Source organism: Ochlerotatus camptorhynchus, unplaced genomic scaffold (genome assembly GCF_037179485.1).
Source record: "Ochlerotatus camptorhynchus isolate MF236.1 unplaced genomic scaffold, CSIRO-AGI_Acam_v1.1 ptg000084l, whole genome shotgun sequence".
Lineage (NCBI taxonomy): Eukaryota > Metazoa > Arthropoda > Insecta > Diptera > Culicidae > Ochlerotatus > Ochlerotatus camptorhynchus.
In genome coordinates, this window is record NW_027040574.1 from 3302112 (window position 1) to 3316562 (window position 14451).

The 14451-nt window shown below is 39.8% G+C and overlaps 1 protein-coding gene and 1 non-coding gene across 2 annotated transcripts; one reads left to right on the top strand and one right to left on the bottom strand.

Annotated features, from left to right (window-relative positions):
* Positions 1-863: 863 nt before the first annotated feature.
* LOC135698331 (U1 spliceosomal RNA) lies at positions 864-1027 on the bottom strand. The gene has a single exon (XR_010517475.1). It is a non-coding gene; the product is annotated as a U1 spliceosomal RNA (small nuclear RNA).
* An 11359-nt stretch (positions 1028-12386) lies between these two features.
* On the top strand, positions 12387-13650 carry LOC135698270 (lipase 3-like). Its single transcript, XM_065218161.1, has 2 exons — positions 12387-13014; positions 13078-13650. Exons 1-2 carry the CDS (start codon positions 12394-12396, stop codon positions 13615-13617), a joined length of 1161 nt encoding a protein of 386 aa, XP_065074233.1. The 5' UTR covers positions 12387-12393; the 3' UTR covers positions 13618-13650.
* Positions 13651-14451: the final 801 nt, after the last annotated feature.

The following is a 14451-nucleotide window of genomic DNA, read 5'->3' on the forward strand; positions in this document are numbered from 1 at the left end:
TGAGCCCCTCGAAAAGGAGCCAGCACTGTCAGAAATGACGTTTGCCTTCGATTTAGGTACAGCCCAACTAAAACGTACACGGCGAATGAGAACGACCCAAATTTGAGTTTAGTTCACTCATAATCGCCAAAAGTGCAGGAACTCAGCGATGAGTAAATTTGTCTCATGGTTTCCTGTGGAAACCCTAAAAAATCTGCCGGAAAATGAGAAAATTAACGAAAATTTTATTCACTTTCGGAGTAGTACCAATAGCTGGGTGAATCCAATCTTTATTTTTCTCATATCGGGAATTTTTCCCTGGAAAATCCTGGGAAAACATGAGAAAAATTTTACTCATCGCTGAGTTCCTGCACTTTTGGCGATTATGAGTGAACTAAACTCAAATTTGGGTCGTTCTCATTCGCCGTGTAACCCACTTAAAGATAGCGCAGCGCGCGAAATTCGACTAACATCTCATGAAAAATCAAAAGTCATTCACTGCTCAATCTATCAGAATGTGTTGTACCGTGGGGCCTCCGGTAATCTGACCGAATTTAATCTGAATACTAATCCGTCAATCTGCACGCTGAGCAAACTAAAAATGGCCCAAACGTCATTAAGCACATAGAATTAAGAATTATCTAAATCCGTTCCAACTCCAACTAAATGTGCTGTAGATAGTAAGCTATTAAGCAAACCCCACACGCATCAATATATTGACGCGAAGGGGAATTATTGACAATAATATTGATGATGTGAATTCATAAATATTGTCAATCTCGATATATTGACGTCAATATAGCATGTATTGACAATACGATTATTGTCAATAAAAGCAATAGTGTAGAGTTCACTTTAGAACACAGCTTTCTTATTGGATTGGGTCGGGATGTGCGCGTACGCACGTCCCGGCTATCAAAAATTCCGCATACGAGTTATCCACATGAGGGATAATCGCAGGGGTCAACCCGACCGAAGTGCAATGGAAGGGCCTCTCCCTGGGGGAACCGCCTTCGTGATCACGGTAACCCCTACGCCAGGTAAGTATGCTTAGTCGAGCTCTGGCTCGCAAACCACACCGCACGAAGCGGTGTTGTGTTAGTGATTGACAGTCCGAATTCACCACTGTACTGTCGGGGTTGAGAGAGGCAGTGTGAGCGAGAGAGCGGCAGTCTGACTGTCTGTGAACAATACAGGTGTATTCAGATCTGCTGAGCGATGTTTCACGCGCGGAGAGAGATTTTGCGAGGGTACGAGAGGGAGAAAGGTACTAGTTGTCTCTCTCATTCCAACGCAAATTTTGCTCCGCTCCGCTAATGTTCGCTCAGATCTGAATACACCTTACTGCGCACTTTTGGCTTTCTTTTTCTTTTTGCTTCACACAGCGGGAACGGCACAGCACACCAGAATGCGATAGAAATAATTCGCTGCTGCGAAGCATGGGGCATGGCATTTTCACGCAAAGATTGACGCTTAGCTACGGGGTTTTTGGGGGAGTGACCGAATAAGAAAAAAGTCGCCGTTTCACGCATCCAGCGACGATTTCTTTTGGGATTTCCTCAAAGGAGTAAGTGGACCTTAAGTGGACCCTACACGATTGCTTCTATTGACAATAATCGTATTGTCAATACATTCTATATTGACGTCAATATATCGAGATTGACAATATTTCTGAATTCACATCATCAATATTATTGTCAATAGTTCCCCTTCGCGTCAATATATTGGTTTGCTTAACAAGAATAATTATGCAATAATTATTGCTATTACAGTCAACTCTCCATTTCTCGATGTGCTGCACGGCCAATGAGTGCAACCCAAAGTTGTGTTCAGTTTACTCATAAAACGCAAAAAGTGCAGGAACTCAGCGATGAGTAAATTTCCTCATGTTTTTCGACAAAAAAATCCCAAAATACCTATGAGAAAAGTAAAGATTAGAATCTCTGTCTATTGGCACTTCTTCTAGACTGAGTGAAATTTTCCTGATTTTCCGGCAGATTTCTGAGGTTTTCCACAATTTACTCATCGTAGAGTCCCTGCACTTTTGGCGATTTATGAGAAAACTGAACTCAAATTAGGGTTGATCGCATTGGCCGTGTAGTTAGAAAAGTTTAATTCCTTCACAGAAAAACAAAACTACCCACCGCTTGGGTTTTTTAAACTCAAATTTGAGTTATTTGACCTCTGCCCGTTTCATTTCCTCTCGCTATTGTTGTCAAAAATAGAACGAAAGATTCGACTCAACCGTCTAGTTCCGTACAAGAAGCCAAAATTGAGTAATATGCGATATACCCAAATTTGAGTTAATTGAACTTAATTTTGGGTAGAAAAAATTGAAAATAACTTAGCGACGGGTAATTTTTTTTGCCGTCCTTAAATGCAAACTACTTTGAGCCGGTTTACCCAAATTTGGCTTATCGTACGGAACATGGGAGATGAGTGAAAAGAACTTAATTTTGGGTTGTTTTGAATTTCTGTGTTCAGATTTCTACACGGCGAAGGAGAACAACTCAAATTTGAATTTAGTTTGCCCATAACCGCTGAAAGTGTAGGAACTCAGGGATGAGTCAATTTATCTCATGCTTTACTGTGGAAAACCTCAAAAATCTATCGGAAAATTAACGAAAATTTCATTCAGTCTAGGAGTACACTGAAAAAAGTTTTCATTTCACATGATATTCATATGATCACATGAATTCTATGTGATTAATCGCAATTATGAGATCGCATGAAAGAAATTCTAATGGATATTTTCCATTGGAAATGTGAATTATTTTTTGAGTGTAGTACCGATAGCCTGAGTGAATCCGATCTTTGCTATTCTCATATTCGGGATTTGTTGCCAGGATAAACCTTGAAAAACTTGAGGCTCATCGCTGAGTTCCTGCACTGTGGTTTATGAGTAAATTAAAGTCAATTTTGGGTCATTCTCATTCGCCGTGCACAAATCCAGTTTTCTGTATCGAGTTTTTCTCTATCGCAATTCTCAATGCCTAGAAAATATTCGGGAACAAATTACTCACCATATGTCGATGTAAAAATCTAGTTCACTAGTTTTTGCTACGTTTGAAGTAATCGATCGAGTTTTACTTTGGATGTGTGATAAATAAAGAATCGTACTAGTAGGCTAATAAATTATTACTGTTCTTCATGTCAATCTCTCCCTCGATTCTTCTAAGATCTTGATGGTCCCTTTAATATCGAGAAATGGAAAGTTGACTGTAGAATCTAATTGGTTTTTCCTATAAGGTATCCCTACAAATGTTGCATTCTAACTGGAACTGTGACTAATCTAATTGGTTTCCAATGAGACCAGTTGGATTTTGTCCCCTTAAATTTGCTTCCGCGAGTATTTCGACCTTCATCGACCACGCATTGCTTTTGTCCACAAGCTGAGCAATCTCAATGATCTCTACACGGTAAGAAAAAAGTACCGAGCGGCCAATGCATTTTTACCTGCTTTTGACTTGTTTGTCTCCTTTCTCCATCTAATGCTGGGTTTAGACTAGGCAAGTCAAATGATCAACTCAGTTGAATTAATTATATGATTTGAGTAGTAGCTATACTGAAGATCCGAGAGATGTCGCCCCTTCAGTGGTAGGAAAATCATTTTTGCAGTATGGAGAATATCAGAAAATCCACGATTGGTGACTAAACATGCTTTCACAGAAGGAAACAAATAAACGAGTGTTTACCTTATCACCACAGTAATGTACTCGTGCAATTTTTGTGCATCTAAAACTGCCCATAAAGACGATAATGAATAAAAAGTGAAAATTTTCATGCATTTCCAAATGGTTTCCTACCATTCCCATACATTCGAAAGTGAATGGCCCTCTGGATGTGGATGATGTCAAAAACAACAAAACATGATTAATTCAATTGGTTTGAAAAGTTGAGCCTGGTTCAACTTTTTTCAATTCAATTGAGTTGATCAAGTCAGTTGAATGGCATGGTTTACACGTTCAATTCGCGTTCAAGTCAGTTGAATTCAACTGACTTGATCAATTGACTTGCCCTATCTAAACCCAACTTAATGTTGTTAAAAACAGAGGAGCAAAACTAGGAGTAGTAAAGTGTGGGAATCCAAAGTTGAATATAATCATGTTTACCTGCCTTTGGGTATAACTAACTTAATTTTGGGTACCTGGCCAAATTTACCAACTCAGTGACTGATAATATTTGTTTCAGAGAATTTTCTTTCCATACGAAATTTACTCAAATTTGGAAAAACAACTGCAGTTACTCATAACTTGTGAGTAACTGCAGTTTATTTTTTCAACATGAAAGTGCCATTTAATGAGTAAAAAAAGACCAATTTTGAAGAAAAGTGGTGTAACTCATTAATACTTGTTTTTTAAACCAATTAATGCGTAACAGATACTCATTTAAAGGTAATTTTTTTGCTTATTTCAGGCATAACATTTAATAACGGCACAAAAGCTTTTGTAAACAAACTTTCTAAGGCCTTTACATGCGAACCAAAGTACACCCACGCATAAATGGGTAAAATTTTACTAATTTAATCGGTAGTCCCAGTTTCCCTCGAAAATGCTTACTTTGTAGTCATTATTGGGTATTTTCCGGTTACCGTGTAGACTTCTCTGACGTTTGTGAAATGCACAAGGATTAGTGCAGTGCTTTGGGTAAATTGTAAGGATTAGTGCAAGAAAACCTTTGAATTTACCCAAAGTTCTGCACTAAACTTGTGCAATTCACAAATGTCAGAGAAGTCTATTGGCAAATCAAAGTTGGCACTCGTGGAGAATAGAAGAACTATGAGAGTGATGATGGTTTCAATATTTTCCACGGGGAGGTATACGAGTGCAATCTTAAAATGCTTTTATTTCGCAAATGGAGCGTTTTATTTAAATCTGGTTGCTGCTACAGTTGTAGAAAAGCTGAAATCTATGTATACACATACAAATCGGAAAAGAAATTATTTTTTCTATATTATATGTCTATTGAGTAGTCCTTAAGTTTTCTACTAACGTACCACTTACCAGATTTAAATAAAATGCTCCATTTGCCAAATACAAGCATTTTAAGATTGCACCCGTATACCTCACCGTGTAAAATTTTGAAACCATCATCACTTTCATAGTTCTTCTATTCTCCACGAGTGCCAACTTTGATTTGCCAATTGGCAAATCAAAGTTAGCACTCGTGGAGAATAGAAGAACTATGAAAGTGATGATGGTTTCAAAAATTTTCACTGGGAGGTATACGAGTGCAATGTTAAAATGCTTTTATTTTGCAAATGAAGCATTTTATTTAAATCTGGTTGCTGCTACAGTTGTAGAAAAGCTGAAATCTATGTATAGACCTTAAAATCTGAAAAGAAATTATTATTTTTATATTATATGTTTATTGAGTAGTCCTCCAGTTTTCTACTAACGTAGCACTAACCAGATTTAAATAAAATGCTCCATTTGCAAAATAAAAGCATTTTAAAATTGCACTCGTATACCTCTCCGTGGAAAATTTTGAAACCATCATCACTTTCATAGTTCGTCTATTCTCCACGAGTGCCAACTTTGATTTGCCAATAAACGATGCGGGCGCTTTTGTGAGAGACTTGGGTACAGTTACCAAAAACCTATGCCGAAAATATTAAAATATTTTTATTTCTAGGCTTAGAAACCAAAGTATTCGTAGAGCAGTCATTGTTCGGGGCAAAAATTAATATTTTTCACATGTATTTATTTTCGAAAATACTGAAATATTTTCGTTGATATTAATAAATACACTGATAGGCAAAATAAAGTGCCCACCCCATCATTTTTTGAATTTCTCTCATTTATTTGGTTCAAATTAAAGTAAATACACTGTAGTATTTTTTATATCTTATTCTTTATATTCTTTTTAAGTTTCACTTATAGAATACCAGATAAAAAGAAGAGACTGACTCGAAGAAAAAAAAAATCAAAATGGGTGTAAAAAAGAACAGTGACAAAAAAAAGTGCCCACTGCATTTTAACTCCAGAAAACATAAAATAAAGTAAAAGAATACCAGCCTAATAGTTAATGTGTCCTCCTTTGGCCTTCAGGACCAGCTGCAGGCGCTTCGGCATGCTCTCCACTAGATTCTTCAGGTGCTGTGGATCTAGTTCTTCCCAGGCGCGCTCCAGGGCTTCAAAATAGTTATTTTTATTGGTAACACCAGTTTTGTCAACCCTGGCATCGAGAATCGCCCACAAATTCTCGATGGGGTTGAGGTCCGGGCTTTGTGGAGGCCATTCCAGTGGTTTAATTCGACATGACCGGAAGAAAGACTTAGTCTTCTTGGCAGTATGCTTCGGATCGTTGTCCTGCTGGAATACGAATTTCTCCTCAAGGCCCGTCTGGATCAGCGAAACTTCCAGATTTTCCCGCAGGATGTCGATGTAGGAATCTGCCGTCATTATCCCGTCGATTTTCACCAGGCTTCCCACTCCACCCCACGAAAAGCACCCCCAGACCATCACATTTCCTCCTCCATGCTTCACCGTGCCTTGTATGTGGCGCTCCTGAAGCTCCTCACCCGATCTACACCACACACGAACCCGTCGCTTCCGGTTGAACAGTTCGAATTTTGATTCGTCCGTCCAGAGAACCGTTTTCCAGAACTCTAGGGGCTTATCAGCATGCTCCTTAGCAAACTTAAGCCGTTTGACTTTGTTTGCCTTGCTGATAAATGGGCGCTTCCGAGCAACTTTGCTGTTCAACCCCTGTGCTACGAGACGGCGACGAACAGTTCGACTGGAAACTGTTAGCTGAAGAGCCTCCTGGATCTCGCGGACAGTTACCTTCGGGTTCTTCTTCACTTCACGCATGATCTTGGTGTCCGTTCTCGCATCCGTTTTGCGCATCCTGCCTCTGCCAGGGCGATCCACCACTGATCCGAACGATTTCATTTTCTGCAGAATTTTCCCGACCGCTGTTTTGCTGATATTGTACTTCCTAGCGACAGACCGGTGCGATTCACCGTTTTGCACATCACGAACAACCAATTTTCGGATACACACGGGAATTGCTTTCGAAATCACTACGTCCTCCATTTTTTTCAACTGATTCAAATGCGATCACGTGTACAAATGCACCAGTTCCACCCGTTTGCTTCAATACATGTCAAACTTTCAAAACAAAAACAATCGAGGGGTTTTCCGATGGAAACTTATCGAAAACATACCGATTTTTGAAGTGGGCACTTTTTTTTGTCACTGTTTTCTTTTTCAATCCAAATTGATTTTCTTTTACTTCAAGTAAAACTTTATATTTTCAGTATTCCATAGGTGTAACTTTAAAAGAATAATAAAGGTAAGACATCGAAACAGACTACGGTGTGTTTATTTGAATTTGAACCAAATAAATGAGAGAAATTTCAAAAATGATGGGGTGGGCACTTTATTTTGCCTATCAGTGTATTTGTTGATCTTTTCTAATTGAATCAAAGTTGTCTTGCCCCTCGCCAATAACTGACATGAATCACCAGCATAATTAGTCCTATCGAAAGTATGAAGCGTGCGATATCAGCACTCTGTGTTTTCTCAATTTTTTTATATTTCCTATTCGTTAAATTGGAAGATTTTTGGAACCTTCTTGATATTAAGTTGTCAAGAAGGTAAATTATTACGTAGGTATTAACCATTACCTGCTTCATGCAGAACGAATCGAGTAAAAGACCCATAGATACCAAATCAGTGCTAACATTTGAAAATGGCGCAAAAGCCATTTGTAAACAAATGGTTTGTGGGCCCTTTACTCGCTACCCGAAGAACGCCCACGCAAACCAACAGCATCGTCAGGAAGGGGAAAATTTCCCCTACCCGATGTTCCTGTTGTGTCGCGTGGGTGTACTTCAAGTAGTGAGTAAAGGGCCCACAAACCATTTGTTTACAAATGGCTTTTGTGCCGTTTTCAAATGTTAGCACTGAAATATTCGATTTTCACCAGCGATTGGCGTTGACGGCACCGTCGAAAAATTTGATATTTCAGCAAATATAGACAGTTTCTTATAGAAATTTTCGGTGGAGTGAAAGGATAGTACAAAGTCCGCCATGTTTCACGCACAGTCTGACGTTTGCTTATGGATTTTCTCATAGGAGTAAAGAGCTACAGAGTCGCCGTCAACGCCAATGAAAAATGTAATTCGACAGTGAGCATACATAAGGGCGTAAACGCGATGATCTATTCTCTTCGTCGATTTTCTCTTTTGTTAATAACTCGCTAGAATTAACGTTTCTCGGTGCGTTGGCTGTTGTTTTTGATAGCCAATATAACCTGTTACATCTCTGCATTGAACATATTATAGAAAATTGTTTCACTTAGCTGTAGCAATGCAAAGAGAAAATCGATGAAGAGAATCGATCATCGAGTATACGCCCTTATGCATGCTCACTGTCGAATTAACACATATAGCGAATTCGTTTATGCGAAACCGAACTTTTTGTCAGTGCGAACCTCAACCTGAGCCGAGGTTACCAAGCAGTTTAAAAACAGCTGATGGCTCATCCAGGTAATTTCTGGAAATCGGGAAATACTTTCAAAGTGTTTTTTATGTTACTTCATACGCGAAGTTAACGATTTTCAGAGTTGGTTGGAAATGCTAACATGAAGCTTTAGTGTGATGATTTATTAGCTAGAGAATGATCTTTAGAAGAGGGTAGGTGGATAGTTCCGTTAGAGTACGGCAGTATGAAAATTGAATAGAAGTTGAAAATGAGCGAAGGGCCATTAAAGCGACAGTTTACAAGATAGACGCACATTTTTGCCTAGCCCGTACGATGTACGCGGGGACTTGAAGTATGTCTCCAAGTCCACAACCAACTCTGAAAATCGTTAACTTCGCGTATGAAGTAACATAAAAAACACTTTGAATGTAACAACTCAAGGCGGGAGTAACCGTCAACAATGCTGATGATGGTACAGCACGCAACAACCACCCTACTGCTTTCTCTCTGAGATGATCACGTTGGTCATGACGAGAGGAGCAACACAATAGTTGGGTAAAGAAGAACTGCATTATAACACACCATCGACTGGAAATGCTCTCCCAACGTGGGGCTTTAGGTAGTGATGAAAACGTCGCTAGAACTATTCCACAGCCGCAGTCAGTTTATGAGCAACAAGAGGGACGCACATTTTTGCCTGTGGACTTGGAGACATACTTCAAGTCCCCGCGTACATCGTACGGGCTAGGCAAAAATGTGCGTCTATCTTTGTAAACTGTCGCTTTAATGGCCCTTCGCTCATTTTCAACTTCTATTCAATTTTCATACTGCCGTACTCTAACGGAACTATCCACCTACCCTCTTCTAAAGATCATTCTCTAGCTAATAAATCATCACACTATAAAGCTTCATGTTAGCATTTCCAACCAACTCGGGAAATACTTTTATTCAGTGGAAAATAGGTCCATTAAAATGTTAATTTTTGAACTTCCTGAAATTTCTTTAATCTTCCCTTCGAAGTTTATTCCAACTTTCCCTAGGAATTTCCGTCCACCTTACCTTGTAAATTATTTTCCGATTCCTTTCGGAAAGCTATTTCGACTTCCCTTGGAAGCTTCTTCTGGCTTCGCTCGAAAGGTTCTTCCGTCTTCTCTCGTCAGTTTTTTCAACTTCCCCGGAACTTCAGGAATGCTTCCAGAGTTTTATTGCGATTCCATTAGCTTCAGGAAAACTTCAGAAACTTTTCAGAAGTTCTGAAAGTTCAGAATAGTTCGGACTTTGATTAGGTTCCGATACATTAAAGACAGTTTCATTATCTTCTGTTCAAATTCGAGAACCCGGGAAACTCAGGAAAACCCAGAGAGCTCCAATGAACTTAAGGAAACTGAAATATTTTGAAAACTTCACAAGTCCAAAGAACTTCATAGAAATTTAATGGTTTTCAGGATAGTTCCATTTGTTTCCGGAGAATTGAGTTAATTGAAATCCGAGAAACTCAGGGAATTTTCGAAAACTGCAGTAAAGTTCCGAGAGGTCCATAAAAATTTTGGAAACGTAAGGGATGTTACATGAACATTAGAAAATTGTGAATATATTTTAAGAGAAGTTCTGTGTTTTTTATCGGCAGTTTCGAGAACTTAAAAAAAAATAAAAATGTGGGGGTTCAGAGAACTTTAATGCTTATGTTCATTAATTAAAAAAAAAAAATAAAGTGCTAAACAAGATCCAGGAACTTTTAAAGAAGATAAGAGATTTTCCGGAAGTTTCATAATAATCAGGGAAGTCTCGAGTACTTCAAGAATGATCAGAGAACTTCAAAACAGCCCCATTAACTTTAGAAAAATTGCAAAACTTTCAAGGAGTTCCGAGGAATTATGGGATATTCCAAAGAGCAATTCAGGAATGTTCCGAAAACTTCAGGGATATTTTGGGGGCTTCAGGGATGTTTGCAAGAAAAATTTCTGGATCAATAGAGCATGTGAGGAACTGCAGGGAATATCGTGCTAACATTCCCCAGAAATATATTTCTTCCAGATATTTCCCCATCTTCTTCTTGAAGAATCTTTCGACTATTCCGTAAGGCCTCTGGCGTTTTTCCAGAAGTTTCTTCCAAGCTACCTTAGGAAGTTTCTCCCAGCGTCTCCTGGAAGTTTCTTCCGTCTTCTTCAGCAAGTTCAATTAAAGTTCTACCGGATGTATCTATCGAGTTCTCCCAGAAGTTTCTTTCGTCTTCCTCTGGAAGTTTCTCCATAAGTCAGTCTCCGTGGGATTTTTTTGACTTATTGGGAGGTTTTTCCGACTTTCTCTGAATTCCCCTGGAAATGGCTACTACGGGATTGGCTTCCGATTTCCAAACTTTTCTTGGATTTTTCCGAAAGTTAATAAACATTATTGCCAAGAGTTTCTCAATATTTATGTTGCAAGATCCTCATCGGATATTCTTCCGACATTTCTTAGAACTTCCTTCAAACTTCCTCCACAAGATCTTCTTTATTCTTCCTCTGGAAGGTTTGTCGGTACCATTAAGAGTCAAATTCAAATATTTCCAAGAAATGTCTTCCAACTTACATAGAAAGTACATCTTTCGATTTTAGTCTAACAGTTTGAAAAAAATATAAAATAAATTAAAATAGTCAATACCGATAAATACCGATTTTTTTTATCTTTTGATACCGATAACTATGAAAACAATCTGGCAACGCTGCCATGGATGTCGTCTATGCTTTGAAGCGACAGACGCACTCTGTACGGTTTCGGAGGTTAAATCATCACCAACTTTGGCAACAAAACGGCCCTTTTCAGGGCCAATAAGCTTATTACAGTAAAGAGTTGCAATATAATTTGTCTGTGTCTGTTTGTCCAGAACCACACGCCCCAACGACCATACAAAATGCTTTCAAGAGTTGTAATCTTGTAGCCAAACTTGTAAGCAGGGGTGCAAGTGATTTTGATCGATTCTCTTCATCAACTTTCTCTTTGAAAAAAAATATACTACAAATTTGGTGCGCCTGCAATTCAAAAACGGAAGAGTTAAGATAATAGATGATCGATCAATTAAAAGAACTAAATGCTCTTCACATTTGTTCCGTCCTCTAGTGGTCCTACGGCAAGCTTCCGTTCGGCACAGACCCTTCTACTTTTTTATTACATTAGTAATCCTGGCTGTGTGTGAGGCTGTGGGCAATCTTTTGATATTGTTTAAATACATCCGATAAAATTGTAACATAGGTACAATTCATTATATATTGTTGCTATTCATCCCCCTTTTTTTTACTTTAAATGATCTATATTTCTTGAATTTGTGTGGTTTACATGTATAACTTATCAAGTGACACAGATGCGTCTTTTCACTTTTAGTTCTTTTGAATTTCAATTATTATTAATTACAGTTCCTAGTCCTATCAGGCCTGTTTTAGAGAATGACCACCTTGGTGGGATTGGTTTGTTACTTTCATCTCCCTATCTATCGTATAAAAATGTTCACTTTAAGTCTACTATTGACGACGTTAAGCATCTCCAACTATAAATAGCTTGTAACGCATCCCTCCTTCAAGATAACACGAAGTACCAGGATAGCATCTCACCGAATTGACCAATTTTTCGGCGAAAGAAGAAATGCGTCCTCCATCGTACCAAGAGGCCATGATTTTCACAAGTTCAATGTCTTTGCCCGATCGACGGAGGTCACTCACAATCATCACAAACCACACTCGCACGCGCATCTTGATGATGATGAGACTTCATATCGCAGTTGCCCCTTTTCGACTTGTTCAAGAATAGGGGCGCAAACGGCCAGGAGATATTGCACCACGTGTTTTAATAGGTCCACTCTGCTGCGTGATAGCGTGTGACAGAAAGGATTCGTTGGTGTGTGTGTCCAAATTATCTACGCAGGATATTGGGTTAATAAAATTGATAAGCTATTGAACATCGTTTTCAGGCAATGACCCAAATGATTCAGTTTTGAATCGAGCATCACACAATGAAGACCCGCCTATTCGCATTCACCTTACTGCTACTTGGCTCAAGTACCATCCTTGTGGAAGCAATATCCAGAGGAACAGAGAAAATCATTACCGATGATGGTTATACGGTCGAAAAGCACCAAGTGGTAACATCCGATGGCTACGTACTGTCACTGTTTAGAATTCCTGGCTACCGAACCACACCCGTGTTCCTACAGCATGGTTTACTATGCTCGTCGGCAGATTGGGTGATTTTGGGACCGGGGAGATCCCTGGCCTACTTGCTAGCTGATGCCGGCTATGACGTTTGGCTAGGGAATGCTCGTGGGAACACCAATTCTCGGCAGCATGTGACAATGGATCCGAAGAAGGCCAAGTTCTGGGACTTCAGTTGGCACGAAATTGGTCTCCTCGATCTGCCTGCCATGATCGATTACGTTCTGGAGAAGACCGGTCAGCAGTCGCTCCACTACGCAGGACATTCTCAAGGGACTACGTCGTTTTTCGTAATGGCGTCGTTGAGACCGGAGTACAACGGGAAGATTCGTTCGATGCACGCACTGGCTCCGGTCGCCTTCATGGGTCATCTGCGATCGCCTTTCATACGAGCTTTTGCGCCCTTTGCCAATCAGATTGAGGTGAGTTAACACGGAGTTATTTATGAAGTTCGATGTTTTCTCATCTAATTTTGAGGATTTTAGTGGACGATGGGCATGCTGGGAGTTACGGAGTTCCTGCCAAGTAATAAAATGATGGCCCTAGGCGGTCAAAAGGCTTGTGAAGACTCATCAGTGCTGCAGGAAGCCTGCGTCAATGCACTCTTTCTCGTCTCTGGATACGATTCGGCTCAGACGAACCGGACGATGCTTCCGGCCATTCTGGAGAACACCCCAGCGGGTGCTTCGGTGAAACAGTTCATTCACTTCGCCCAGGGAATCAACAGTGGCCGATTTCGACAGTACGATCTCGGTATCGTGCGCAATTTGATGGAGTATGGATCCGTCTCTCCACCGAGCTATCCGCTGAACCGGATATCGGCACCGGTGTTCCTGCACTACGGAGATAACGATTGGCTAGCATCGGTTACGGATGTTGGGCTCCTGCATCAACAGCTGGGGGACTCTGCTCAGTTGCTTCGGGTTCCGGATAACCGGTGGAACCATCTGGATTTTACGTATGGAAATGATGCGAAACATTTACTGTACGATCGAATCATAGAACTTATGGGTCAACACGAATGAAGGCACATTTATTGCGATTAATTAATTAACACTGTGTGTGCTTCTGGCGAACGGAAGGGAAGGAGTTTATGTACATACCTACACACAGCGACGTTTTTTTCTCCAGCCTCTTGTTGTTGTATACAGACGGAAAGAAACCCCTTGGTGCGATTTTCTTCTCCTGGATTTTCCCCTTTTTCTCATTTATCTTCCGTCGTCCTGGGATTGGGATGAATCGAAGTAGGCACTGGACGAGTTTTTCGAATACTTTGCTTTGTAACTAAGCAACGAAATGCAATAAATGAATGCAGAGGAAAAGTTGTGGGTGGAGGTTTAATGAGTGACTCGCGGACTGCCTTCTGAGTGCGTGCTCGCCTGGTTCGTTCCAGAATTGATGGGTAAATCACATAGCAGGCGGTGACGATGGGTTTCTATCAGATTAAGGTAATTTTGAAAATCAGTTACTGTCTTTCTGTTCATTACAGATAACTGATTTACTCGTTTATGATTTTTTACCAGTCACAATAGTTGAGAATCCAACTGTAACTACACAAATCCATTAGATACTCTAAAAGACTTTTGGTCTGTTTCTGTGCTTGCTTATTTCATTTTTCTGTAGGTTGTTCAACTGAAAGAGTCAAATCAATTTTTAAGCTTTATTGTATTCATAAAATCAAATATTAACTCAAGCTGAACATTGCATTAGGTCGAAGACAACAACACAACGCTATGAGACAGGTACAATCGCCTCATCTGCCGCTCAAAGGTAAATGCTTCGAACGAATTTGATAGCAAAGATTACATCCTCAGAAGAAAGGTTTGTGTATTTGCTCATTTTTCTATGCGTTGCTTCCA